Source organism: Carcharhinus amblyrhynchos, chromosome 12 (assembly GCF_965287045.1).
Source record: "Carcharhinus amblyrhynchos chromosome 12, sCarAmb.v2.hapA, whole genome shotgun sequence".
Lineage (NCBI taxonomy): Eukaryota > Metazoa > Chordata > Chondrichthyes > Carcharhiniformes > Carcharhinidae > Carcharhinus > Carcharhinus amblyrhynchos.
This window is the reverse complement of record NC_137335.1, coordinates 34,624,155-34,650,959: the sequence shown is the minus strand read 5'-3', so window position 1 is coordinate 34,650,959 and position 26,805 is coordinate 34,624,155. Positions and strand designations below refer to the sequence as shown.

Sequence of the window (26,805 nt, the reverse complement as noted above, 5' to 3'; positions counted from 1 at the left end):
TCTCTATACCACTGTTGTAATTTTTAAAAAAAATTTTGCGGGAAGCGATGCCTATCCCTAAATGCCCTTGAAGTGTCCTTTTACTCTACTATCTTGTTTAGGCTTTTATTTCCCAAACATTTCTAACCTCTTACCAAAATGCAATATTTTGTACTTATGGTTAAAATTCATTTACTAACTTTATACCCATTCTGCAATTTTATATTTTTTTTTGTAATTTATTGTAGGCCCCTTCAATATTGACGATATTTCACATCTGTGTGGCATCATCTTCAAATTTAAAAATTATATCTTTGATTTTAAGTCTAATATAAATTGTGAACAACAGCCATCAGATGATGCAGCTTGTATTTAAAATGAACGCGCAGTGTCTCTAGTGATGTGTCTTGATTTGGTTCCCAAGTACATGGAAATCAGAAGGGTGTGTAGGCACATTGCTTGAACTTTATGCCAGGTATAGCATAGCACCAAACATTTAAAATACCTAGATAGTCCAGCTGATATTTATTTCATCTGTGCAAAAACGCATTAAAATGAATTGTCTTGGAACAGAATTTCAAGTATGCATACAAAATCCTTATTGTTGAGATCAATGAAAGGCACAATTAACTTAAGTTGGCAGCTGCACATTACATCCTAAAGACATTGATCTTAAGACCTGCAATGTAACAGCATCTGTTAGATGGAGGGCCAAACATTACATAAAATAATTCACTGGGGCAAGATGATTGCTGTATTTCAAAACTTAATTAATAACTTACCCATTTTTCACATGGTGGTCAACCTGAGTGTTGCAGACAAGTCCAGTCATTTATCTTTTTTCTGATTTTGCTCCTACAAAACTAGGAGCACTTTTCTACGTTAAAGGCTGTATGTATTTAAATGTAACTTGTGTACGTTAACTCAAGCAGTCACGAAGCTGTCTGCTGTATAAACATTTAGAAGTAAGATATATTCCAAATGCATGCAGCCACTTGAAATGTTTACAGTAGTGTATTCATTTATGTGCACTGGGTAAAAGAGTATACAAAGTATATTATACTTTAGATTAAATTTACCAAATCATGGTCATAAAATATGTAGTAAATCATCCCAACTACTTCTTGCATATGATTCAAATGGTGCTGGTTGCATACAGTAGCCTGAATCATCTCTCACACACGAGTACAGACAGTAAGTGTCAGGTTACTTGAGCATCACAGAAACCAGATGCTGCGCTGACCTAATGACCAAATACACACAACTCCAGCAGGGGTCACAGAATATTAAAGGGCAAAAATTCAGACGGATAGCTTTCATTGATTCTGAGGCCAACTATATTTCTAGCTCGAACCGTAATGATTTTTAGGAATCAGGTACTCATAGCATTACCTAGATGAACCAATGGGGCAGTTGGTTTTAATACTTTTCACTATATACTAATGCATGACAATAATAAATCAAGTCAAAATACGAAGTCTTGAGGCTGGAATTTCATTTTGTTTAAGCATGACTAAAAAAAAGTTAAGCTTCAACTTACAAGAATTGAAAAACACACTCCAACGGCAAAGCAAATGGCAAACCATTTCACCCTTGTCCCAAAGCTGAGTGATGATGAATCAAGGACCTTGAAATAAATCACAAATTTGAGATATAGTTTTGCATTGTACATAGGAAAAAAAAAGTATGTAATATCTTAAGAACAAACATAATAAATTATTTTGAGCACTGGAGATATCCAAGAGGTTTGAAGCTCGAGAGTTTAAAGTATCTGGAGTCAGAACTCTAGGAAAAAGGATACCAGAAATAAGATTCATCAGAAACCAGCAGGAATAAAGGAAGTTAATGCATAATTAAACAACAGCTTTATTCCAATGTTTCTGAAATTTTGCTGCATATTAAATATTAATTGAATTTTCAAAATAAAGATTAATGTTGCGTTCAGATCCAAAATAAAAATTTGAGGGGAAAAGAATGTAAATCTAAGTCCCATTATCATTATAATGCATAAAATCTGAACTGATTTCTGTCCAGCATATGTAAAAGCACTGCATAGTGGTATTCACAAGCATCTCAGAGTCAAAATCTAGGAAACATAAAATCAAAACTAAATTTATTCTGCGTTGTAGTGCTGCTGGAGAAAGTTCTCATGAAGTGTGAAATTTGTACAACATACAATTAATCAAGTGTAGTGCACTGTAAATCAAAAGCAGTTCCACTTCAACTATTTTATGTGGTACAAGTAAAAAGGAACAAGATTGAACAGATGGCCACATCCTTACAAGCTCTCATCACAACCACTCATAGCAACCAACGTTCAGTTACTGCCCCAAGTTAAATTGTGGAAAGCATATTATCTAATTAAAATAATTTACAGTAAAAGAACTATGTTATGGTCAATTCTTTGAAAGCACATTTCTGTAAGTGATGAAGACAAGTTAGATTTAGCATTCTGAGAAGTGTGCATATATAGCATGGTATTCAAATGGAAATTATGATTTAAATTCTAAAAGTAAAGGGAGTTTTTCTGATTTTTACTTATATTGGGTTAGACTAATAATCAAATTTAATTACTGTTCGCACTGTACTCTACAATGACAAATAACTCTGCTATTTTAGACAATTTGTGAATCTTTTAGACAGGTTAATTCCAATGGGACTAGTTTCCCATATAACACACACCAAAACCGAGTGGTGGTTTCCAAACTTTCTTTTGATGTTAGCAAAAAGAGGTCACGATTGCAGACTCCTCCCCATTTTATTAAAGTAAGGAACAGTATTTTGCAAGTTCACAATGATTAACCTGCCTTTGGCTATGTAACGTGACTCAAATAGCCAACTGCTTTAAGGAACACCACTGTCACACAGCAGTCAGCAGGTGCCATAGAAATGGATCCGTCAGAGCTGCTTCTGGTGCAGTAATAATCAATTATTTCATGGCATACACAGATCTGCTAGGTCCAAATGATTCAAACATCACAATGTTTCAAATTAAAACCGTGCTTGAATCACCCCCATAATGCACCTCCTCATGCAATTTGCATTGGCAGAATTTGTTCCTGTCCAATCTGACTTGCAACTTCCCTAGATAATCTTGGCACACTTTCCTCATCTCAGTTGGGAACCTCCACAAAACCTTCACAGTGCAATTTGCACTGTACATTACCAACACTGTGGTTAGTTATATCCATACAACACTTCAAATTTATTTTAGATGACAATTTCATAATGTACTTGTTACACTCAGTGCAAGGTGCAAAGCAGAAACTCATCAGCAAACCTGATATAACTCCAGACTAAACTTTACTGTAACTAATTTCAACAGCAGCATGCACTTTGGGTGACAGATTGTCTTACCTGATCAGCTCCTTGTATTTATCCTTAGGCAGCATGAAGGAAGCAAATTAACAGTAATTTATGGTCATTATTTATTAATCACATTTAATAATTTTGTTTGTTGAAGAGCAGTCAGAAAGTAGTGAGATTTTAATCAACAACTTGAAAACCAGTCACTTCGGCAGACATCTTGAATGTTTCAACAAATTTTAAATTTCCACACAAAAGTCACTATGAATTATCTGCCATATTGATGACCAGGTATTAAGTTGAAAATAGATACATTTCATTCAAACATGGCCTGCAGCATTCTTAATATAGAATGTCTTTTAGTACATGCACCATATATTAGATTTCAATCCTGAATGTACTGAGTGATTCGGAGAAAGCAACTGGGCTTAGCAGCCAAAATTAACACTATTTTAAGATGCACCTAGACATCAAGTGGTTGCAAACTGTTACTGTTAAAATGAAGAGCATCAACTCAACCTAACCCTCTCATTACCCAACAGACAAATATGCAAATTTAAGAGAAAGTAACAGGAGTAGCGACTCAGGATGACTTGCTGCTTCCCTGCCCAGGTTATCCAATAAAACTGATGTTCCAGCCACGAGCAGACAGTACTTCTTGGGAATCAAACTTGGATTGTGTGGGTCAGTTCATAAGAACATAAGAAATAGGAGCAGGAGTAGGCCATCCAGCCCTTCGAGCCTGCCCCGCCATTCAATAAGATCATGGCTGATCTGTCGTGTCTCAGTTGCACATTCCTGCCCTCTCCCCATAACCCTTAATCCCCTTGCTTATCAAAAACCCATCAACCTGCGTCTTAAAAATATTTAGCGAGGCAGCCTCCACCACCTCAACGGGCAGAGAATTCCAGAGATTCACCACCCTTTGAGTGAAGAAGTTCCTCCTCAACTCTGTTCGAAACCGCCCCCCCTTTATCTTGAGGCTGTGCCCCCTAGTCCTACTGTCCTTTCTGAGCGGGAAGAGGCTCTCCACCCCATTCATCATCTTATACGTCTCAATGAGATCTCCCCTCATTCTTCTAAACTCTAACGAGTACAAGCCTAGTTTATTCAGCCTCTCCTCGTAGCTCAACCCTCTCAACTCCGGTATCAGCCTAGTAAACCTCCTCTGCACTCCCTGCAAGGCCAAAATATCCTTGCATAAGTACGGCGACCAAAACTGCACACAGTACTCCAGCTGCAGCCTCACCAATACCCTATACAGCTGCAGCAAGACCTCCCTACTTTTATATTCAATCCCCCTCGCTATGAAGGCCAGCATCCCACTAGCCTTCCTGACCACCTGCTGCACCCCACCACTTGATGAATTTCCAATTAAGCCACCATGATGATAATGGTATAACTAACAAACATTAATTCCCATACTTGTTCTTACAGTATATATTCCTAATTTGAAGTGAAAGTATGTAGAGATTCACACTAATCTTCTTTATCAAACTGGGAACTCACAAAGCACATTCAATTCACGACAAACTTTGCAGATTTTCAAGAAACTTAAATTTAAAAAACTGCAGTTCCAATTTTGGCATTTGAAAGAATCATAAGAATACTTATCACGTGACACTAAGCCGCAGTTTATGCCTATGCCTCAAACCACATTAACTATTTTCAGCTATTTCCATTTGTAAGTGTAAGCACTGTATAAATTAAATTATGATCTCTGTGCTAGGTTACCAAATTGAAACCTGCATTTAGAATCACAGAATCCCTACAGTGCAGAAGGAGGCCATTCAGTCCATTGTGTCTGCATTGACTCTTGGACAGAGCATCTTACCAAGGCCCTATCCCCACAACCTCATGTATTTACCCTAATAATCCCCCTAACCCACACATCTTGAGACACCAGGGGGCAATTTAGCATGGTCAATTCACTTAAACCCACACATCTTTGGACTGTGGAAGAAAATCACAGCACCTGGAGAAAACCCACACAGACATGGGGACAATGTGCACGGAGACACAGTTGCCCAAGGCTGGAATCAAACATGGGTCCCTGGTGCTGTTGGGCAGCAGTGCTAACCACTGTGCCACCATGTTACCCCTATTTGTGATACTACTAAAGTGCTTTCAAGCCAAATTTTGATCACGCTCCTTCCCCAGTTGTACTTATGCACTCTTCGAATGGAAAGCTAGCTGTCCTCAGTGCTTGACTCTGGCAATATATCAGAGGCCACAATCTCCTGACGGAGCTCGGTTCAGTGCTCAGACACTAACATGTCTGTAGTTTAGGCAGAAATGTTGGATAGCTATCAGGAACAAGAACATTAGACAATTTTTTGCTTCTCCAACAGGCTAGTTGTAAAAAAACCTTCTGTCAAGCAGCACATCTAGTATAAACAACCACGGACACACTTATCAGCAATCATTAAACTTCTCCCTTTTTGAAACTGCTTTGCCATTGGTTTTAACTAAAAGGAGTGTTAATTTTTCCTAAAGGATGGTTTCACTTTGATAAAGTTTCTGTTAGAAAAGGGAATACACGAATTGCTTTTGGCGGAAGCAGAATTACCAATATTGTACATTGCTCTTTCTAACTTCCAAGTTATTTCATTAAATATATTTATTTAAAATCGCAGTCTATTTATCAAAATTACTAGCTTGAAGTCACAATGTTAAATTCAATTTCTGTCTAATGGGATTTTGGGTTTCTGCAGGTCTTTCAGGGATGAAGTTCCTACAATTTTACTTGTTTATAATGAAGACCATTGATTTATTGCTGACTGATTTATTTTGGCATTATGTGGATTAGGGGTTTGCCAGGTCTGCTTTGAAGATTGCATGATGTGAATCCACTTGGGGAAAGAGGGAGGAGCGGCATTGGTGCAAACAGGAATGCAGAGTGGGAACTGACAGGAAACCAAAACCAAGTTCATAGTTAGCAGGCTGAAGACATTCGAAAACCAAGGAGATGGTGGGGTGGGTGAATTCTCCTGGTGCGCTGCGCGGCTCAAGTCTCCCACCTTACCGGGAGAGATTCCCAGCAACAGGAATTAAAGCTGGTCACCATAAATGGGACCAGGTGCAGTCACCCAGCTGATGGGGTCAGAGGCCATTGAGGCCACCCAGGGGATGGAAGGCAGAGGATGCCCCTTGGGCAGTGTCAGCCTGGCACTGCCCACTGAATAGTGCCAAAGGGGCAGGGCCAATTGGTGGCAGTGGGGACCAGGTACACAATACACACTCTTGCAAATTGGCTAATGTTTTCTACTTGATACGCTGCAGGAAAAGATGTCCTGAAGCATGGTACATTGGAGAGACCATGCAGATGCTACGACAATGGATGAATGAACCCTGCTCAACAATCACGAGGCAAGACTGTTCTCTTCCTGCTGGGAAACATTTTAGCGGTCACGGGCATTCGGTCTCTGATCTTCAGGTAAGCGTTCTCCAAGGCTGCCTTCACGACATACGACAATGCAGAGTTGCTGAGCAGAGACTGATAACCAAGTTCCACACACGAGGACGGCCTCAACCGGGATCTTGGGTTCATGTCACACTATCTGTAACCCCCATGACTTGCCTGGACTTGCAAAATCTCACTGTCCTGGCTGGAGACAATACACATCTCTTTAACTTGTGCTTAGCGCTCTCTCCAGTCACATTGTCTGTACTTTTAAGGCTTGATTAGCTGTAAAGACTTGCATTCCAACCATTATTTCATAAATTGAGTTTGTCTCTTTATATGTCCTATTTGGGAGCAGAACTCCCATTCACCTGACGAAAGAGCTGCACTCCGAAGGCTAGAGGCTTTTGCTACCACATAAACCTGTTGGATTTTAACCTGGTGTTGTGAGACTTCTCACAGGATTGATAAAGCCAAATGTCCCATATGACTTCTTAACTATCCTATTAACCTGTCCAGCTGCCTTCAAGGATCTGTGGACAAGTAGCCCCCAGATCCCTCTGAGCTTCCTAGCATCCTGCCATTCATTTAGCACTCACTCACCTTTTCACTCTTTCCGAAGTGCATCACCTTGCACTTCATGGTTAAATTCCACTTGCCATTGATCTGTCCTTTTGATCAACCCATTTATCTGCCTGCAACCTAAGACCTTCTTCCTCATTAACTATCCTGCTAATCTTGGGTCATCCACAAACTTACTTATCATCCCCCCACATTCTAATCTATATTGTATGTACATGTTGTTTATCTATTTATTTGGTATGTGCACTGAATCAGAAGCGTAAATTTGATTTGACTTATTGTCACATGTAGTAGTATACAATGAAAAATATTGTTTCTTGCGTGCTATACAAATGAAACATACCGTTCACACAGAAGGAAAATAGAGCGTGCAGAATGTAGAGTTACAGTTATAGTTAGGGTGTGGAGAAAGATCAACTTAATGCAAGGTAAGTCCATTCAAATATCTGACAGCAGCAGGGAAGAAGCTGCTTGATTCAGTTGGCACGTGACCTCAGACTTTTGTATCTTTTCTCCCTGAGGGAAGAAGGTGGAAGACAGAATGACTGGGACACGTGGAGTTCTTAATTACGTTGGCTGCTTTGACAAGGCAGCAGGAAGTGTGGACAGAGTCAATGGATGGGAGGCTGGTTTGTGTGATGGATTGGGCTACATTCACAACTTTTTGTAGTTTCTTGGGTAGAGCAGCAGCCATACCAAGCTGTGATACAACCAGAAAGAATGCTTTCTATGGTGCATCTGTAAAAGTTAATGGAAGTTATAGCTGACAAATTTCCTTGGTCTTCTGAGAAAGTAGAGGCGTTGGTGGGCTTTCCTAACTATTAGTGTCGGCTTGGGGGAACCAGGACAGATTGTTGGTGATCTGGACATCTAAAAACATGAAACTTTCAAACATTTCTACTTAATTTCCGTTGATGTAGACAGGTGCATATTCTCCATTACGCTTTCTGAAGTTGATGTCAATTTCTTTCATTTTGTTGACATTGAGGCAGCAATTATTGTTGCAGCACCAGTTCTCTATCTTATTACTATACTCTGTTTCTTCATTGTTTGAGATCTGACCCACTACAGTGGTGTTGTCAGCAGACTTAAAAATTGAGTTGGAGAGGAATTGGCCACACAGTCGTAGGTGTATAAGTAGTAGGGGGCTGAGAACACAGCCTTGTGGGGCACCGGTGTTGAGGATGATCATGGAGGAGGTGCTGCTGCCTATCCTTACTGATTGTGGTCTTATGCTAATGGAGGTGTTGATTCCTGAATAGTGGTTTCTTTAGAAAAAGAAATTTGGTGTCCTTACCCATTCTGGTCTAAGTGTGATTGACTCTAAAATCTTGTGTAAAACCAGAAAAGCCAAATGATAATCAAGAGGACTGACCACACAGCCTCGATCTAACATAGGAAACAACGATGATACACCCATTCCGGTCAACCCTTCAGGAAGTTCAGGATCCAGTTGCAGAGGGAGGCAAGGCCCAGTTCGGAGTTTGGAGATGACTTTTGTATGAATAATGGTGTTGAAGGCTGAGCTGTAAATCACAACCTGTGGAGATTTTTTCAAACGTTGCAACCTTGCCTCATCGTGTCTGCTGTGGCTCAGTTGTTGATCGATCACTTCCCTGGGTCCCCTTCAAGGCTGGAGCATAAAAATCAAAACAGACACTCTTTACTGTAAGAGGTGCTGTTTTATTTATGTGACATTAAACTGAAGTCCCGTTTGCGCTCTCGGGTGGATACAAAAGATCTTATGGCAATATTTTGAAGAGCAGGGTTGCTCCCAGTGTCCTGCCCAATATTTATTCCTCAAACAGCATAAAAATAATATGATGATATTATCACATTGCTATTTGCTGTGCAAGAAAGCTGGCTTAACTGCAATGTTACTGGATGAATAATCCAGAGATCTGAACAAAGCTGGAGTTCAAATCCCACCACAGCAGCTGGGGAAATTAAAATTCAATTAGCTAAATAAACCTGGAGTAAAATGCAAGCCTTTGTATTGGTGATCGTGAAACCACTGAATTGTCATAAAAATCCATTTGGTTTCTTTAGAAAAAGAAATCTGCGGTCCTTACCCATTCTGGTCTACATGTGATTGACTCTAAAATCTTGTGTAAAACCAGAAAACTCAAATGATAATCAAGAGGACTGATCACCCAGCCGCGATCTAAGCATGGGAAATAACCATGATACACCCATTCCGGTCAGCTCTTCAAACTTTTCAGGAACTGGGGCAGGTCTCTGTGCCTTCATGTGAGTGTTCTAGAACATGGTTCCCTCCAAGCAGAGCTCACCATCATCAGGGATGGCAGCTATATTCTGGGAACCACTATTCAGGAATCAACACCTTCATTAGTGTAAGTTTGAATGCCTGGTGGAGGAGAGACTCTGACTGCTGTTCAGGCCCTGGACCAGAACCCCAAATTACTTTGGAAAACTAGACCAGTCACCAACAATTTTTCTATTTTAATATAAAAAGTGAGGAAAGGATACTTTACTCCAGGAGTAAACTTTATTCAATAATAGTGTAAATATAACAAATGAAGTAGCTTAAACATTAACAGTGGAACAATATTTAAAAATGAAAGGAAACAACTTCAATTCCTAACTTATCACTGTTTCAATTTCAAATAAACAACATCGGCTTATAGACTTAAAATGCCACTTTAAATACACTTAGTACTCATAAATATACTTGCTAAAGCTGTCAGAATGACTTGAGAGGGCAGTGTGAAGAAAATTTCTGTCTTCAAACAAATCTCAACTAGAACTTAAAAGCCATTTTTTTCTGCTACAGATCTAGCTCCTCCGATTAACCATATCATCACACGACCCTGCATACGTAAACTCATATTCCATTCCTTTAATCAAAACCCCTGGGGAAATCTCCATCTATAAACAAAAATAGATTAGTTCTATCCTAAGTAAACACTACATGGCTAAAATGAGTAATTATCTTGCTCTCCCAGCATCTGTGCCAAACATTTTCCAGATACACTGGCTGCCTGCAGAATAAAGCTGAATCTTTAAACATTCCCCTTAAACAGAAGGGAATATCAATAGCAACTGCCTATTATCACACTGCAAGGTGACAAAGGCTAGAGATGTACTGGGTGACAGACAGGCAGCCCTGGATGTTGCTAAAGAAGCTGCCACATGACATATCCTTTGACAGCATCAACTCATAGAAAAACCATTGAGAATCTTAAAGCAACGCTCAGCCTTGACTGTATTGTGTCAAGGCGCTCAAAGGTGTGGAGCACTCTCATCTGAGCTGACCACTATTCAGACGGAATTCCTCATCAACAACAAACCCAAAACCTCCCTTTGGCGCCTCAGCCTCACAGTCTCTATAGTACTGGTCTCCTTATTTAAAGGAATGATGTAAGAGAATTAGCAGTTCAGGGACAGTTTACTAAGCTAATACCAGGAAAAACAAGATGTCCTGTGAGGAAAGATTGGACAGGTTAGGTTTGTAACTACTAGAGTTTAGAAGAGTAAATAACTCGATCAAAACCTTTGTGGGGATGATGTTCCCCCTTGTCGGAGAATCATGAACTGAGGTACTTATTAAAAATAAGGAGTTGCCCATTTAAGACAGAGATGAGGAGAATGTTTCTTTCAGATGACTGAGTGTCTCTGGAACTCTCTTCCTCAAAAGGTAATGGAAGCAGAATCTTTGAATATTTTTAAAGGCAGAAAGAGATAGATTTTTGATTAATAAGAGGGTAGACAGAATGAAGTTGAAGTTACAGTCAGATCAGCTTTGTTCTTGGTGAATAGTGGAGCAGGTTCAAGGGACTGGGTGGCTCACTACTGTCCCCAGTTCTCACGATATGTTCCAAAAACCCTGAATTCCATTTGTGGACAAGAACCTATCTCATTGTTTCTTGAAAGCCAATGAATTTCACTATTGTTTCAAGCAATCTATTACATATACTTAACACTAATTTAATAGACCAAGTGCCTTTTGTATTTCCCATTTTCTTTTTTTGTCCTTCATTTGTAAATATCCCATTTAATCTCTCCACACGACTAAAAGATTTTCTTGGATCTAGTTTGTCCGAATCTTTGATGACTTAAAACGCTATCTTGTCTCCTCCTCTCAGAAGTCCTTTGAGAAATAAAAGGCACAAGATCATAAATCTTGTTGCATCATTTTCTTAAGTTCTGGGCTATATTGTGTAACAGCCACTCTCACAGCTCTTCCAATAACTAATACGCTCCTGAAAATGGAATCCAGAACTAAAAGTCCTGACATGATTGCCCAATGGCCTAAAGTTTTAAAATTATTATCCTGGGATCATATGCTATACCTCAAAACAGATTTGCCATTGTTATTAAAGCAGATCTGTAATAACTCACCATTATGACAGGATAAATCCAACAGCAACTTCTAGCACATACCCAGTTAAATACAGAAATCGCTGTCCAAGAATTCCTGGGTATGCTGTGGAAGTCCTTGCTGATAAGTTCAAAGTATATCATGATTTGGTGCGGAGGCTAAGTTTTGCCTTGAAGACTGAAAAGGTTGGAGGTTTTACATTTAGGATGGAATGAGTTTTGAAAAACAGCAAAATAAGCAAACATTACAGCTGAATGACCTCTTTAGCTCTAGAAAATTAATTTTATAATTTTAGACTCTCACTCTTTCCGAAGAAAATGAACGTTGCAGCTTTTATTTTTTCTGTTTCTCTCTTACCTTTCTTCCTTAAGCCTGACCTTTAAATAACCTCTTATACACATTTTAAATAATTTACATCTTTTGCTTTTTACTTAGATATGTATTTTGCATGCTCAGTGAAGATAATTCGTTGATCGGACAGCTTTGCCGTTTCCTGTCCCATTAACAGCAACTAGATGACCCCCCCAGATAGCACTGCGCTGAAACAGATGCCAGACAGTAGAATTCTCCACTGACAAACTCACAAGAATTCTCTGGACAATCACATACACATAGTTAATAGCAAAAGCCATTCCTTGGCTGCTAGCAAAATCTGAGTCATTTATTAATTGACCTAAAGCAGCATGCTGTTGATTTTTGTAACCTGTCCACTACTCCCTATCCACTCAAAGAACTCTCTCATGCTGTAATACTGCAGGTATATACAATTGTCGTAATGAGGTTTGTAAGATTATTAATTTGGGATTCTATCTATAAATCTGAGGTAAAAGAAGATGGTCATGTGATCTTTTCTGCTGTCTGTCTGACAGTAAGCTTGAGTGGGTTGATTGTTAGAGGTCAAAGGAAGGGTCAGATTGTTTTATGGAGACAGAGGTCTCTGTTCATAAGAAATATGAAAGTGGGTCATTCAGTCCCTGGAGCCTGCGCCTCAATCCAATAGGATTAAAGCTGATTTTGGCCTGAACTTCACTTTCCTCCTTCGCTCTCCTAGTAGGCAATCTCCCAAAGTCTCAAACGTGTTTGAGTTTTTTTGAGTTGTAAACAGTTATGCTATAAACAATCCATTTGCTTATAAGATAGAAAAAAGTTGGGATCAAAAAGTAACTACTAGGCAATTCTACCTAGCTACAAGTCTAATATGCTTTCTGTTGCCATGGGGAAGGGGGCAGAAAAAGCCATTTTTGAGATCAGGCTACATACAGGCTCCCCTACAAATCAGTGAATATCACAGATAGACAGCAGTACCTTATTGGTGTAGCCTGCAGTCACCTGAGAGACACAGCCAGACAGCAAAGCAGCCAGTCCTGCATCAGAAGCAGAGAAATTATTGACACTGGGAGATCACACTCAGATTCAGGAGACTGAGTTTGTGAGGATTTGAAGGAAGCTGGAAAATTTGCCTAGCTTGAGCTAGAAGGAAAGAATCTAGACTCTAACACTCACAGTGAAAGTTAGCATTGGAATCAGAAATTACCCAGCTGGTGAAGTGAAAAAAATAAGAAGAGGTAATTTTAGACTGTTTCCTAAAGTTCGAGTGTCCACTTAAGAGACAGTATAATATTTAACTGTAGCAGGAGACCTTCATTCTTCTAAAAGTTAAATTGATTTTTTTCCCTGTAGTTTAAAGTAAAAACTGCTTACAAAACATGTGTTTAATCAATACTGCTAATTAGTAATTTATTGCACATTTTTAAAAAATGAAATCTTGATGTGTCATTCTTTCAACTGATAACTGGAAGATTGAGTTTCTTTTTAAAAGTTATCAGCATGCGTGAAGTTTGTACCAATTATCCCCCAGCATGCTTCAACATATTCAGGAAAAGAGAACAAAAAATGTGAATGACAACAGTGGAGGGGAAAGAAAGCCTAATGAACTACCTGTGCTCAGTTAACAAACAGAAACTTGTAGGCGATGGATCTCTCACACTTTGTGCATCACAGAGTGCCCTAACATGAGTCATGCTGAAAAGCTGGGAGTGGGGCCTATTCCCACTGAGAGGCTGGCAGCATAATGCTGAGTGGGCCACTGTGCACTGATCTGTCAGCACTGAAATCAGCATACATGCAGTAGCCCTAAACTGCCGGTCTCCCGACTGCTGGCCAGCCCTACGACCCCGCAACGCTGTATCTCCGATCCCGATATCCACCCTCACCCCCACAGCTGCCTGGTCGCTGTCCTCCCTCCCTCTGCCTACGATTCCAAATACAAAGTGACAATGGGACTCGTCATCCCACCCCCTGAGCATTGCCACTTTGTTCCTTGGGCGGTGTCAAGGGGCCAGGCTGGCACTGCCAAGCTGACAATGCCCAGGGGACACGCCCCTAGCCTCCTGGGCCTCCCTTCTCTCCAGCATGGTCAGGCCACCAGCTCCCCATTAGTGGGGAGCTGTTGTAAACCCCACTCTGGGTGATGAAGTGGGGAGGAGAGAGCCCCCCCCCCCACCGAGACTTATGGCCCAGACCGCTAATAGGTTGCAAACGAAGATCTTAGCCAAAAGGCTGCGAAGAAACGATTTTAATTGGACATTCTTTTTAAAAATTTTTTTTAAAAACTTTATTCCAATCCAATCAAGTCAAATTAAAGCCAATTCAGAGTCCCAACAAGTTGGGACATTCCCGATCCAAGCTGACAGGATGGGGCTCTCACCACCTGTCTGGGGCTTGATCTACATGATCCAAGCTGATTGGAGTAAGTGTAGCTCCTCCTCCAAGGCTTGATGTTATTTGCATCTTAGCCAAATGGCCGCGATGCCGCTTTAAAAAATTGCTTCAAAAGAAGCTGAAATGTAACCTAATGACTTCAACCAAGTGCAGCATGTCGGTACCACACTTGATCTTAGCCAAAAGGCCAAGACTATAGAAATGATCCCTGATTTTAATTGGATATACTTGTGAACCCCAGGCTCAGCGTGTATCGTGAAATCCAAAGCTTTTGGATCAGAGATATTTTTTGCAATTGATAAATCCATTTTCTGTTCAGACTGCTTCTTAAGCTATCTTCAGCTCTTTGAGCTAGGCCTTTTGGCTAAGATCAAGTGTAGTATCGACGTGCTGTGCTTGGTTGAAGTCATTAGGTTACACTTCAGCTTCATTTGAAGGAATTTTTAAAAGTGGCATCTCGGCCTTTTGGCTAAGATGCAAATGAGATCAAGCCTTGGAGGAGAAGTTACGCCTAGTCCAATCAGCTTGGATCATGTAGATCAAGCCCTAGACAGGAGTGAGAGCCCCGTCTTGTCAGCTTGGATTGGGAATGTCTCAACTTGTTGAGACTCTGAATTGGATTGAATTGGAATAAAAACAAAAATTCAGCTCACCATTTGATTTAGATACATTGTAACACTTTACCTTAATTTACACTGCAGAACATGTTGCATTGTGGGACAGAATTCAATGCACTAATTGAAAAACCAAATGGTGAGAATTTTTAGAAGTACCATCAGTCTCTCAGAAAGGTTTCATGGAGATATTCTAGTTATCCCTTGCATAATAGAGTATTACTACCCAAAGCCCTACATTAGTGCCCTGTAGTCAGTAAGGGATGAGTTATACAACCTGGGCTAATCGAAACAGCCTGACAATGGGACTGGGGGAATTATGTGGACATTCACAACTCAGCCATCCTAACTGACCTTGAGTTGAGCTTCCAAGAAGGAACAGTGCAGCACGAATATGAAGTTAGCTGAATGACAAGAACCTAAAGCAGTCGCGAAAATTGTTATATGGTCTGAAGAAGGCTATGTAGTGGAGTTCCCCAGGGGCCAGTATCCAGATCATTGCTTTTCTTATTATATTGTATACTAATGACTTAACTGTGTGCGCACAGGGCACATTTCAAAATCTGCAGGTAACTCAAAATTTAGAAGCAGCATAAACAATGCAGAAGATAGCAAAAAACATTTATGAGAATGGTTCCAAGGATCAGGGTCTTTAGTCGCATGTAAAGATTGGTGAAGCTTTGATTCTTCCTCTTAAAGAGAAGGTTGAGAAAAGATTTGATAAAGTGTTCAAAATCACAAGAGACCCAGACAGAATAGAGAGAAATTGTTTCATTTGACGGAAAGGACAAGAAGCACAGGGCACCGATTTAAAGTGACTGGCAGGGGAGAAGGGAAGTCTTGCTGCAACTGTACAAGGCATCAGCGTGAACACATCTGGAGTACTATGAGCAGTTTTGGTCCCCTTCTTTAAGGAAAGATTGTTTCATTGGAGGCAGTTCAAAAAAGATCCATTCGAATAGGGTATGGAGGGATCGTCTTATGAGGAGAGGTTAAACAGATTGGGACTCGACTCATTGGAATGTAGAAGAATGAAAGGTGATGTCATTGAAACATATGAAATTCTGAAAGGGCTTGATAGGATAACTCCTGAAAGGATGTTTCCCCTCATGGGCGAGTCCAAGACCAGAGGATATAGTTTCAGAATAAAGGGGTGCCAGGTTATGACTCAATGAGGAGGAATTTCTTCTCTCAGAGAGAAGAGTGTCTTTGGACCTCCTTGCCACAGAGAGCTGTGGGGGCAGAGTCCTAGTGTACATTTAAGGCTGGAGATAGATTTTTGATTTGTAAGGGAATCAAGAGTTACAGAGATAGGGAAGGGGATGTGAGGAATGTCAGATCAGTTGTTACCCTATTGAATGGTGGGGTAGGCTCGAGGGGTCAATGGCCTATTTCTGTTCCTATTTCCTATAGTCTGATTGGAACAAACGACATGAGGAAAAAAAGCTTTTTTGATGCAGTGTGATTAGGACCTGGGATTTATTATGCGAGAATGCAGTGGACACAAATTCAAATAAAGCTTTTGAAAGGAAGTTAGAAAGAACCCAAAATTTGGGCTACAGAGGGAAAACTGATCAAAGTGGGACTAGTCATATTGCTGTTGCAGAGAGCTAGCATGAACAGAATGGACTGAACAATCTCCTTCAGTAATGTAACCATTCTATGTTTCCATGACCTCATATCCTCCTTCAAAAAGGATATTTTCCTGTTTGGTCAAACAAGCTTCAGTGCATTGGCTTGTACTGTATTCACAAGACCTGTGGTAAAAAGTTAAATAAACAGCAATTGTGGTGAGGAGAGAACAATGGGTGCCACTGTCCAACAGCACAAGCTCACACATTTATGCAAATATAACATATTGGGTCTAGCTATGTCAAACCAGCATTTTGTTTCATTCACTAACATGTATGAAATGGCACTGTTCCCAATTTCAAAACAATGCACACTCCACAAATCATTTTTGGCTAGAAATGCCTTTGTAGCGTCTAAATAAACAGCAACAAAGAAAGAAAGTTGAGATACCGACCTAGTGCCATTTTCAGATATGGTTTGTTTGCTAGTTAAACTGGTAGATACCAGAGATTGCAACTGATCCTGTCAGAACAGTACTGTCCAATTAACTATATCTTGTCACATATGGCTAATTGTATCGTGTGAAAAGCAGGACAGTTCTCTCACTCAGCCAATATTTATCCTCAACTGATTTCTAAAATTAGATAATACAGGCACTTACTTCATTGCTATTTGACGGATTTCTGTTTTTAGGATTTTGCTGGCTGTAAATTGACTGCTGTGCACCCCACAGGGAAAAAAAAGACTACATTTCGTACTAATTAATTGATTATGAAGAGGTTAAAGATGCCCTGGGGTTGTAAGAGATGCAATATAAATGCGTGTTTTCTTTAAATAAATAAAAAGATAACTAATCGATACTGATACTGTACATACCATCCAATGTCCCTGTGAGCTGCGTGACTGGCCATGCAGAAAATCAGAAGTACTATGCAGTCTGCTTCCAAGCTTTCCCTTGCATACACTATTGATGCCATTGCAATGCTAATGTGGACAGTCTATACAAGTGCACTTTTTGTGCATTTTTCAAATATCAGGATATTTTGAAGACAAATAAAGAATTGAAAAAGCAAAACGGCTGACACTGTTCTGGAGGTTGTAGGCAGGGGTGCAAAAGTGATGCAACATCAGTAATGGGGAGAGTGAAAGCTGGTGCTGGGAGGAGGTGGTTTGGATATAGGGGCATACGGCTGTACTTTTTCATAATGAACAGAAAATCTCTTTGGTCAAAGTCTGACAATTTGGATTCGAATTAATAGATTATGCAAATTCTAACCACTCAGAGATGATCTCATTTTGAAATGCCTTTCGCGCAACATAGATTGGGCTAACAAGGAATTAAACAACATATATATGCACTAAGATAATTGTGCAAACAGGTTAGCAACCTGATGCTTGAATAAGATTTTGCTTCAAATATTGATGGAACAGCCTGAGTTTGGTTGTTTACTGTACAAATTTATGTAATGCTAACTATAGAAAATAGTCTAATGGCAACAACAGAGTTAGAAATAGACTTGGTTTGTCTTGTACGTTGGTTTAAATTACTTGGCATAACAAGCTGAATTATCCGTTCAGAGATCATCATCTTCATGGACCACCTATTAATACTCAAATCTGCGAGACTGAACAAGTTGGCCATTTTGGGGTAAAGCACTGTTGGACTAAATAGCTAACAACACTTGATTGTAAAATGGATAATATTATTGCACACACACAATCAAATATTAACTCAAAATTGCAAGACAACTCGAGTGCAAGTTTGAGGGAGGCTATCTCAAGTTTAGACGGCAAATTAAGTTTGAAGAGGCCACTATAGACTGAGATAGTGAACAATTTCATTAAATACTTTCTATTGCAATCCAGTGGCAAATGAAAATGCTTTTTTCTCCTTCTAAAATAAAAATTATGATACCAATCACATCATACCATAGCATACCAACAACACATTCTCAAAAGCTCAGGTGAGATTGATGAAAACCCCATTTCCTGAGTTTGAATTTTGAAATTAAATTACTGTGTCATGAAGTAAACTCAAGTATTTGCATGTTATTAGAATGTATTAAAATAAATTAATATCATAGATGTCTTCAAAAAATACAATTGTTTCCAATTTACACAAACAGCCTAGGTTCAAAGCTCAAATTTACAGACAGTGCTAAATGGAATGCAGGAGGAAGATCAGAAATAACAAAGAGTTGAATGACATTGGTTGAGATCAAGTGTAGTATCGACAAGCTGTGCTTGGTTGAAGTCATTAGGTTACATTTTAGCTTCATCTGTAGCAATTTTTTTTGTTTTATGCCAATTCAATCAAATCAAGTCCAATTCAGAGTTTCAACGAGTTGAGACATTCCTGATCCAAGCTGACAAATCAGGGCTCTCACCTCCTGTCTTGGGCCTGACCTACATGATCCAAGCTGATTGGTGTAGGCAAAGCTCCTCCTCCAAGGCTTGATCTCATTTGCATCTTAGCTAAAATGCCGAGATGCCGCTTTTAAAAGTGGCTTCAAATGAAGCTAAAATGTAACCTAACGACTTCAACTAAGCACAGCATGTCGATACTACACTTGATCTTAGCCAAAAGGCCGAGAAGCATAAGAACATAAGAAATAGGAGCAGGAGTAGGTCATCTAGCCCTTCGAGCCTGCCCCGCCATTCAATAAGATCATGGCTGATCTGAAGTGGCTCAGTTCCACTTTCCCACTTTCTCCCCATAACCCTTAATTCCCTTGCCTACCAAAAACCTATCTACCCGTGATTTAAATATATTTAGTGACGTAGCCTCCACCACATCAACGGGCAGAGAATTCCAGAGATTCACCACCCTTTGAGTGAAGAAGTTCCTCCTCAACTCCGTTCTAAACTGCGTCCCCCCCCCCCCCTTATCTTGAGGTTGTGCCTTCTAGTCCTGCTGTCCTTTCTGAGCAGTAAGAATCTCTCTACCTCTACTCTATCCATCCCCTTCATTATCTTATACGTCTCTATAAGATCCCCCCTCATCCTTCTAAACTCCAACAAGTACAAACCCAGTCTATTCAGCCTCTCTTCATAGTCCAACCCCCTCATCTCCGGTATCAGCCTAGTGAACCTCCTCTGCACTCCCTCCAAGGCCAAAATTTTATATTCAATCCCCCTCGCTAAAAAAGCCAGCATCCCATTTGCCTTCCTGATCACCTGCTGCACCTGCAGACTGGGTTTTTGCGAATCATGCACAAGGACCCCCAGGTCCCTCTGCACCGTAGCATGCTGCAGCTTTTCGCCCTTTAAATAGTAATTCCTCCTACTATTATTCCTGCCAAAGTGGATGACCTCACATTTGCTAACATTGTACTCCATCTGCCAGGTCCTCGCCCACTCGCTTAGCCTATCTAGATCCTTCTGCAGACTTTCCACACCCTCCACACAATTTGCTTTTCCACTTATCATTGTGTCATCAGCAAATTTCGTCACCCTACACTCAGTCCCCTCCTCCAGATCATCTATATAAATGGTAAATAGCTGAGGCCCCAGCACCGATCCCTGGGGCACTCCACTAGTCACCAACCGCCAATCAGAATAGCACCCATTGATACCGACTCTCTGCTTCCTATTAGACAGCCAATCCTCTATCCACGCTAACACCTTTCTGCCAACTCCATGCCCCCTAACCTTCTGAAGCAACCTTTTGTGCGGCTCCTTATCAAACGCCTTCTGAAAATCGAGAAACACCACATCCACCGGTTCCCCTCTGTCTACCGCACTAATCACATCCTCATAGAATTCCAATAAATTCGTCAGACACAATTTCCCCTTAACGAATCTGTGCTGCGTCTGCTCTATCAAACAATCCTTCTCAAGGTGCCTTGTTATTTCTTCTTTGATAACGGATTCAAGCATTTTTCCCACAACAGACGTTAAACTAACCGGCCTATAATTCCCTGCCTTTTATCGGCTACCCTTTTTAAACAGCAGCGTAACATTAGCCGTTTTCCAATCTTCCGGCACTTCCCCAAAATCCAGCGAGGTTTGGAAAATAATCACTAAGGCATCAACTATCACCTCTGCCATTTCCTTCAGAACCCTGGGATGCATTCCATCCGGTCCTGGGAACTTGTCCACCATCAGTCCTGCTAGTCGATCAAGCACTACCTCTCTAGTGACAGTGATCGCATTCAATTCCTACCATCCTTCTATCTTTAATACCCGGCAAACTATTCGCGTCCTCCTCCGTGAAGACCGAGACAAAAAACTTATTCAAGGCCTCAGCCATTTCCTCATCCCCCACCACTAAATCCCCCATCTCATTCTCTAAGGCTCCAACATTCAAGCAATTGTCTCAACTTACTGAGACTCTGAATTGGACTTGATTTGATTGAATTGGAATAAAAACAAAACAAGTGCGATCAATAGAAGATGAAATTTAATAAAGACCAGTATTAAGTCATGTACGTAAGAAGGAAAAATAACAACATGCATGCTCCATGAATGGTGTAGAATTAGTTAAGGATGAAGAAATTATTTGGGTTAGAATTAGTAGTCACATGGAAAAACGTGGATTTATTTGAATTGTCAGCAGAAATTGTGTTTAACTAATGGGCTGGAGTTTTTTTTCAAGAGTTAACAAAGTTGATGAGAGCAATGCTGTTCACGTGGTCTAATGGACTTTCAAAAGGCATTCGATATAGTGCTACACAAATAACCTGAGAAAAGTTATAGCTCATAGAATAAAAGGGACAGGAGAAAAGTGGACAAAATTGGCTGACTACAAGGAAACGGTCAATCAATATTTTTGAGACAATTGGAAGAATTGTAGTGGAGACCTCCAGAGGTCAGTATTGGGATGCTTGCTTTTCCTGATATGATCTAGATCATGGTGTGTAGGAGAGATTTTCAAAATCTCCAAATGGAATCAAACTTGGGGGCATTGTAAACTGTGAGCACTGTGTAGAATTTCAAAAGAACATAGACAAACTGATAGAGTGGGCAGCTAGGTGGCAGATGAAGTTCAATGTACATGGTGATGCACTTTGGTAGGAAAAACAAGGAAAGAAAATACAAAATAAGTGGTACAATTCTTAAACGGGTGCAAGAGCAGAGAGATCAGTGTGTATGTGTGCATAAATCATTTAAGGTGGACAGCGCAATTAATAAAGCATATAATACCTTGGGCTTTATTAATAGGGTCATAAGACTACAAGAGCAAGGAGGTTACGTTGAACTTATACAAGACAATAGTTTGACTTTAGCTGGAACACTGTGTACAGGTCTGGGTGTCACACCATACGAAGGATGTAAACACATTGGAGGGAATACAGAAGGGGTTTGCAAGAATGGTTCCAGGGATTAGAATTACAAGAATAGATTGGAGGAGTTGAACTATTCTCTTTGGAGAAAGGCTGGCTCACAGGTGATTTGAAAGAGGTGCTCAAAATAATGAGGGGGCTGGACAGAGTAGATAACTAGAAACTTTTCCCACTTGTAAAAGGATTGAAAACAAGAGGGCACAGACAGAAAGTGACTTGCCAAAGAAGCAAACGTAATAGGAGAAAAACCTTTTTTACACAGCAAGTGGTCAGGTCTGGAACGCACTGTCTAGAAAGTGGCACAAGGCAGATTCAAATGAAGCATTCAAGAGGCATTAGTCCACAAATTTAATAGAAACAATGTGCAAGGAATGACACGGTCTTAACACTCTTTTGGAGAACTGCTGCAGACATGATGGGTTGAATGGCTTCATTCTGTACCTAACAATTCTGTTAAGTAGACAGAGATAAGTAGACAGAAATAAGCCAAGACAGTAGGATATTGCTTTACATTGGATCATAGAATCATACAGTACAGAAGAGACCCTTCAGCCCATCGAGTCCGCACCGACACATTAGAAACACCTGAACTCTCATCTAATCCCATTTGCCAATGCTTGGCTCATTGTCCTGAATGTTATGATGTGCCAAGTGCTCATCCAGATGTTTTTTAAAGGATGTGAGGCAACTCGCCTCCACCACCCTCTGAGTAAAAAAAGGTTTTCCTGACATCCTGCCCCTCACTTTGAACCTGTGTCCCCTTGTAAGCGACCTCTCAACTAAGGGGAATAGCTTGCTCTTTATCTAGTCTAGGCATGTCCCTCATAATCTTGTACACTTCGATCAGGTCACTCCTCAGTCTTTTCTGCTCCAACAAAAGCAACCCAAGCCTATCCAACCGCTCTTCATAACTTAAGCGTTCCATCCCAGGCAGCACCCTGGTAAATCTCCTCTGCATCCCCTCTAGCATCGTAAAGTAATATAGATAGATTCATGTCACAGACTTTGACAAATGAATACGATATATAATTGAGTACTTTAATGGTGGAGCATGCTGAATTAAAGTTCCGAACACCTGGCACTTTGAGAGCAGTCCAATAAAGTAGAATATGTATTTAAGAAATGCAAACAAAATACATGGAAGTTATTTCACTGCGGATGAAAAGACAACCTGCAAGAATGCTTGGGTATATCTATTTTATATGCTTTGCATGCTAGAAATGCAGATTACATGGGCTAGTTTCCGATTTTGCAAATGAACAATGAAGGTAAATTTGAAAGTTGCGTCATTCAGAGGTTAATGATGTGTGTTTCCTTAGAACCATTGGATCCTTGCTTTCCCAGTTGCAATGTGTGAAGCTTATTGAGCAAGATGCTAAAGGGCGAGGGAAATGGATCTCAAGGCTACTGTAAAAAAAACTACATAAATCAATTACCTCTCAGATGTTTTAGTTCAGTTTGCAAATGGGTCACTGATCACTTAGAGTCAATGATGAAAGCATGAAACAAAAAAAAACAATGCTTCAACAGATCTGACTGGCTGTACATGGGGATGGGGGGAGGGGATGGGGGGAGGGGATGGGGGACTGCCCCCGGGGGGGGGGGGGTAATGGATGGATGGAGGGCTGCCCGGGGGGCGGGGGGGTAATGGATGGATAGAGGGCTGCCCGGGGGGCGGGGGGGTAATGGATGGATAGAGGGCTGCCCGGGGGGCGGGGGGGTAATGGATGGATAGAGGGGGGAGGGGGGAGGGGGGAGGGCTGCACGGGGGGTGGAGTGGGGTCGGTGGTGGGCTGCACGGGGGGTGGAGTGGGGTCGGTAGTGGGCTGCACGGGGGGTGGAGTGGGGTCGGTGGTGGGCTGCACGGGGGGTGGAGTGGGGTCGGTGGTGGGCTGCACGGGGGGTGGAGTGGGGTCGGTGGTGGGCTGCACGGGGGGTGGAGTGGGGTCGGTGGTGGGCTGCACGGGGGCGGAGGGGGGTCGGTGGTGGGCTGCACGGGGGGTGGAGTGGGGTCGGTGGTGGGCTGCACGGGGGGTGGAGTGGGGTCGGTGGTGGGCTGCACGGGGGCGGAGGGGAGGTCGGTGGTGGGCTGCACGGGGGCGGAGGGGGGTCGGTGGTGGGCTGCACGGGGGCGGAGGGGGGTCGGTGGTGGGCTGCACGGGGGCGGAGGGGGGTCGGTGGTGGGCTGCACGGGGGCGGAGGGGGGTCGGTGGTGGGCTGCACGGGGGCGGAGGGGGGTCGGTGGTGGGCTGCACGGGGGCGGAGGGGGGTCGGTGGTGGGCTGCACGGGGGCGGAGGGGGGTCGGTGGTGGGCTGCACGGGGGTGGAGGGGGGTCGGTGGTGGGCTGCACGCAGGAGTGGTGTACCCAACATTGCTGCGGCATTGAGACACTCGCGTGTGTAGATACGGCACACTGCAACTGAGGCTTTACCTGCGCCGTCAGGCCCTGTTCCTCATCGTCCTGGCCGCTCAAAACTCTTCTCAGTTTCTCCATTGATTTTAATCTGAAGACGAATACTGGAAAATGAAAGTTCCTCTAAACCGCGATTACGGCGACAACTCCAAACTGACCGGAAAACAGCGGTGTCACTGTGAAAACCATCCCCCAAGCTGCTGTGTTCTTCCTAATATCCCGGACAGCTTTCTGTGTAACACAGATACGGAAAGTGAACTGGTTACCAAGGAGACCATTCAGAAGGCCAGCAATCATCATTGCTGTGTGGGAGCTGGAACACAGAGAAGGTGAAAGAATAACGTTTAAAACGCGAACATACAAAATATGAGCAGAAGTTGGCCATTCCCAGGGTGGAAGAGTCAGTTACTAGGGGGCACGGTTTAAAGGAGATGTATGAGACAGATTTTTTATGATGTGGAGATGCAGGCGTTGGACTGGGGTAAACACAGTAAAAAGTCTGACAACACCAGGTTTTAGTCCAACCGATTTATTTGATAGTAAACTCACTAGCTTTCGGGTTAGCCCCTTTGTCAGGTGATTTTTTTACACATAGTGTGGTGGATGCCTGGAACTCTCTGCCAGGGGAGGTAGTGGAAACGGATACAGTAATGGCTTTTTATGGGCAAATACATGACAAATACATGAATAAGATGGGAATACTTGGAATGGTATGGGGTTTTAGTTAAGTCAAAGCAAGCTTGGCGAGCCGAAGGGCCTGTTCCTGTGCTGCAATTGACTTTGCTCTTTCTTCAGCCCCTCAAGCCTACTCTATCATTCAATAAGATAGTGAATCCCTATAGTGCAGAAGGAGGCTACTTGGCCCATCGAGTGTAATTGACTTTCTGACACAGCATTCCATCCATGGCCTAACCCCGTAACACTGCATATTTATCCCCACGATTCCCACTAACCTACACATCTTCAAACACTGAGAGGCAATTTAACTTTGACTCCCTTGCCCAACAAGAGTATATCTACCTCTGCCTTAAAAAAATTGTGATAGTAGCTGGAATACTGTAGTCCATTTGGCCCAATCTTCTGCCATTCAATACCACCATCAACTTGAATTTTTCACACCATCTGCATATACTTCAGTACTCTTCCAGTCCAAAAATCTAGCCTTGCGTATATTGAATGGCTAAGCATCCAGATCCCTCTTGGAAAATGTTGCAAAGTTGGGTAAAGTAAAACATTGCGTGATCCTGTTAAAAGGTGATGCTTTTTCTTTGTTGAGAGAATTAAAATACAAGTATATAGAGAGCCCAAACTGAAATATTTGCATTGAAAAGCTAAGCAGCAGTTTTTTTTCAATACAACAGGCTTTTGAATTTAGCCAATCAATTTGAATCAGACACTTAGGTACCAAAAATCTATTAAATTAAGTCTGATGGTTTTGACAACCTAGGACTAAGCCTATTATGGGAAATATATTTTATTTAAATTATTGCGGATTCAAGAGGAGCAGGAGTACTTCTGTCTCCACATATACATCCAAATGTTGCCACCCACCACTCGCCCCATCAATGACTGTGACCCTTCCAAATTCTCCCAAGTACCTTGATCAATGTCTTAGTCATCTGGGGCATGATCTTACCACTTCACTGTGCCCAGTGGTCAGTGTGGCGAGCTGGGAGAATAGCGTGAGATGCTAAAAATTCGATTTCCACCTGGCAAGAAATGGTTTGCTAACTTTCCAGCCCTTTTTTAATGGTGAAAACTGCTTCATGCCCAAGATGGGCACAAAACTCACTAGCATGAATTTGATTAGATTGCAATTTTATTAGTGAGTTTGACATGCAATTGCCCCCCTTACTGAATTCTTCCCACTTCACCAGTGTGATGTTAAGCTGGCATGAATCACTACTTCTTTAAAGAAGCATGGTTCAGACGCAGCTGTAGCGAAGGAAAATTAGGAGGTGAGTTCCACTGAGCACCAACCACCTCAGCTGTTGCCATAGTGCAGGGTGGAGTTGGCGTGCTTGTGTTGTTGCAGGATTTTTGGGCAGCTTGCACCAGTATGAGGGTCCTCATGTCGGGGGTCACCGGTGACTTGTGGCTCACGTTGCGCATATTTCCCATGGCCACTGAACAACCCCCAAGGAGTTTCACATGAGGCCGAGCCCCAACCCCACTGATGGCCTTGCATCCATCCACAGGACAGGCTCTCTGGCTGACTGCTGACATTCCATCTCAGGCCCCACTAGCAGTAACATGCAGCAGTTCTGTCAGCTGCTGCTCCCATCAAGGAAACTAGGCAGTGCTCCCTACAATGGCCACCCATCTTGTAATAGTCACTAGGATGCTTCTCTACTTTCTTTCTGAACTGCAAGCCATTTCTTGAAGCCAGTGCATCAGATGCAAGCTAGCGCATGGTCTATGCATCAGGAGTTCCAAAGGTGCACTCCATCAAAGCCACCCGTATGGTCTCGTGCCCACCATGGCAATGATGTGGCAATGGTCGGCAAAAGATTGAAGTGGCACATGACATCGGAGATTGCCAGTGCCCAGATTTATGGGGACGTGGGTTGCTGGGAGGGAATGAGGG

The 26,805-nt window shown here is 41.8% G+C and overlaps 1 protein-coding gene across 1 annotated transcript in view; it reads right to left on the bottom strand.

Annotated features, from left to right (window-relative positions):
* Positions 1–24,427, bottom strand: part of sft2d1 (SFT2 domain containing 1) — a 63,052-nt gene extending 38,625 nt beyond the window's left edge. The window contains exons 1-2 of the mRNA XM_080200349.1: positions 24,237–24,427; positions 1,520–1,606 (exon numbers count right to left, since the gene is read on the bottom strand). Coding sequence (XP_080056475.1) covers positions 1,520–1,606; positions 24,237–24,299 — 150 coding nt within the window. The 5' untranslated portion in view covers positions 24,300–24,427. The remainder of the gene's footprint in view (positions 1–1,519; positions 1,607–24,236) is intronic.
* Positions 24,428–26,805: the final 2,378 nt, after the last annotated feature.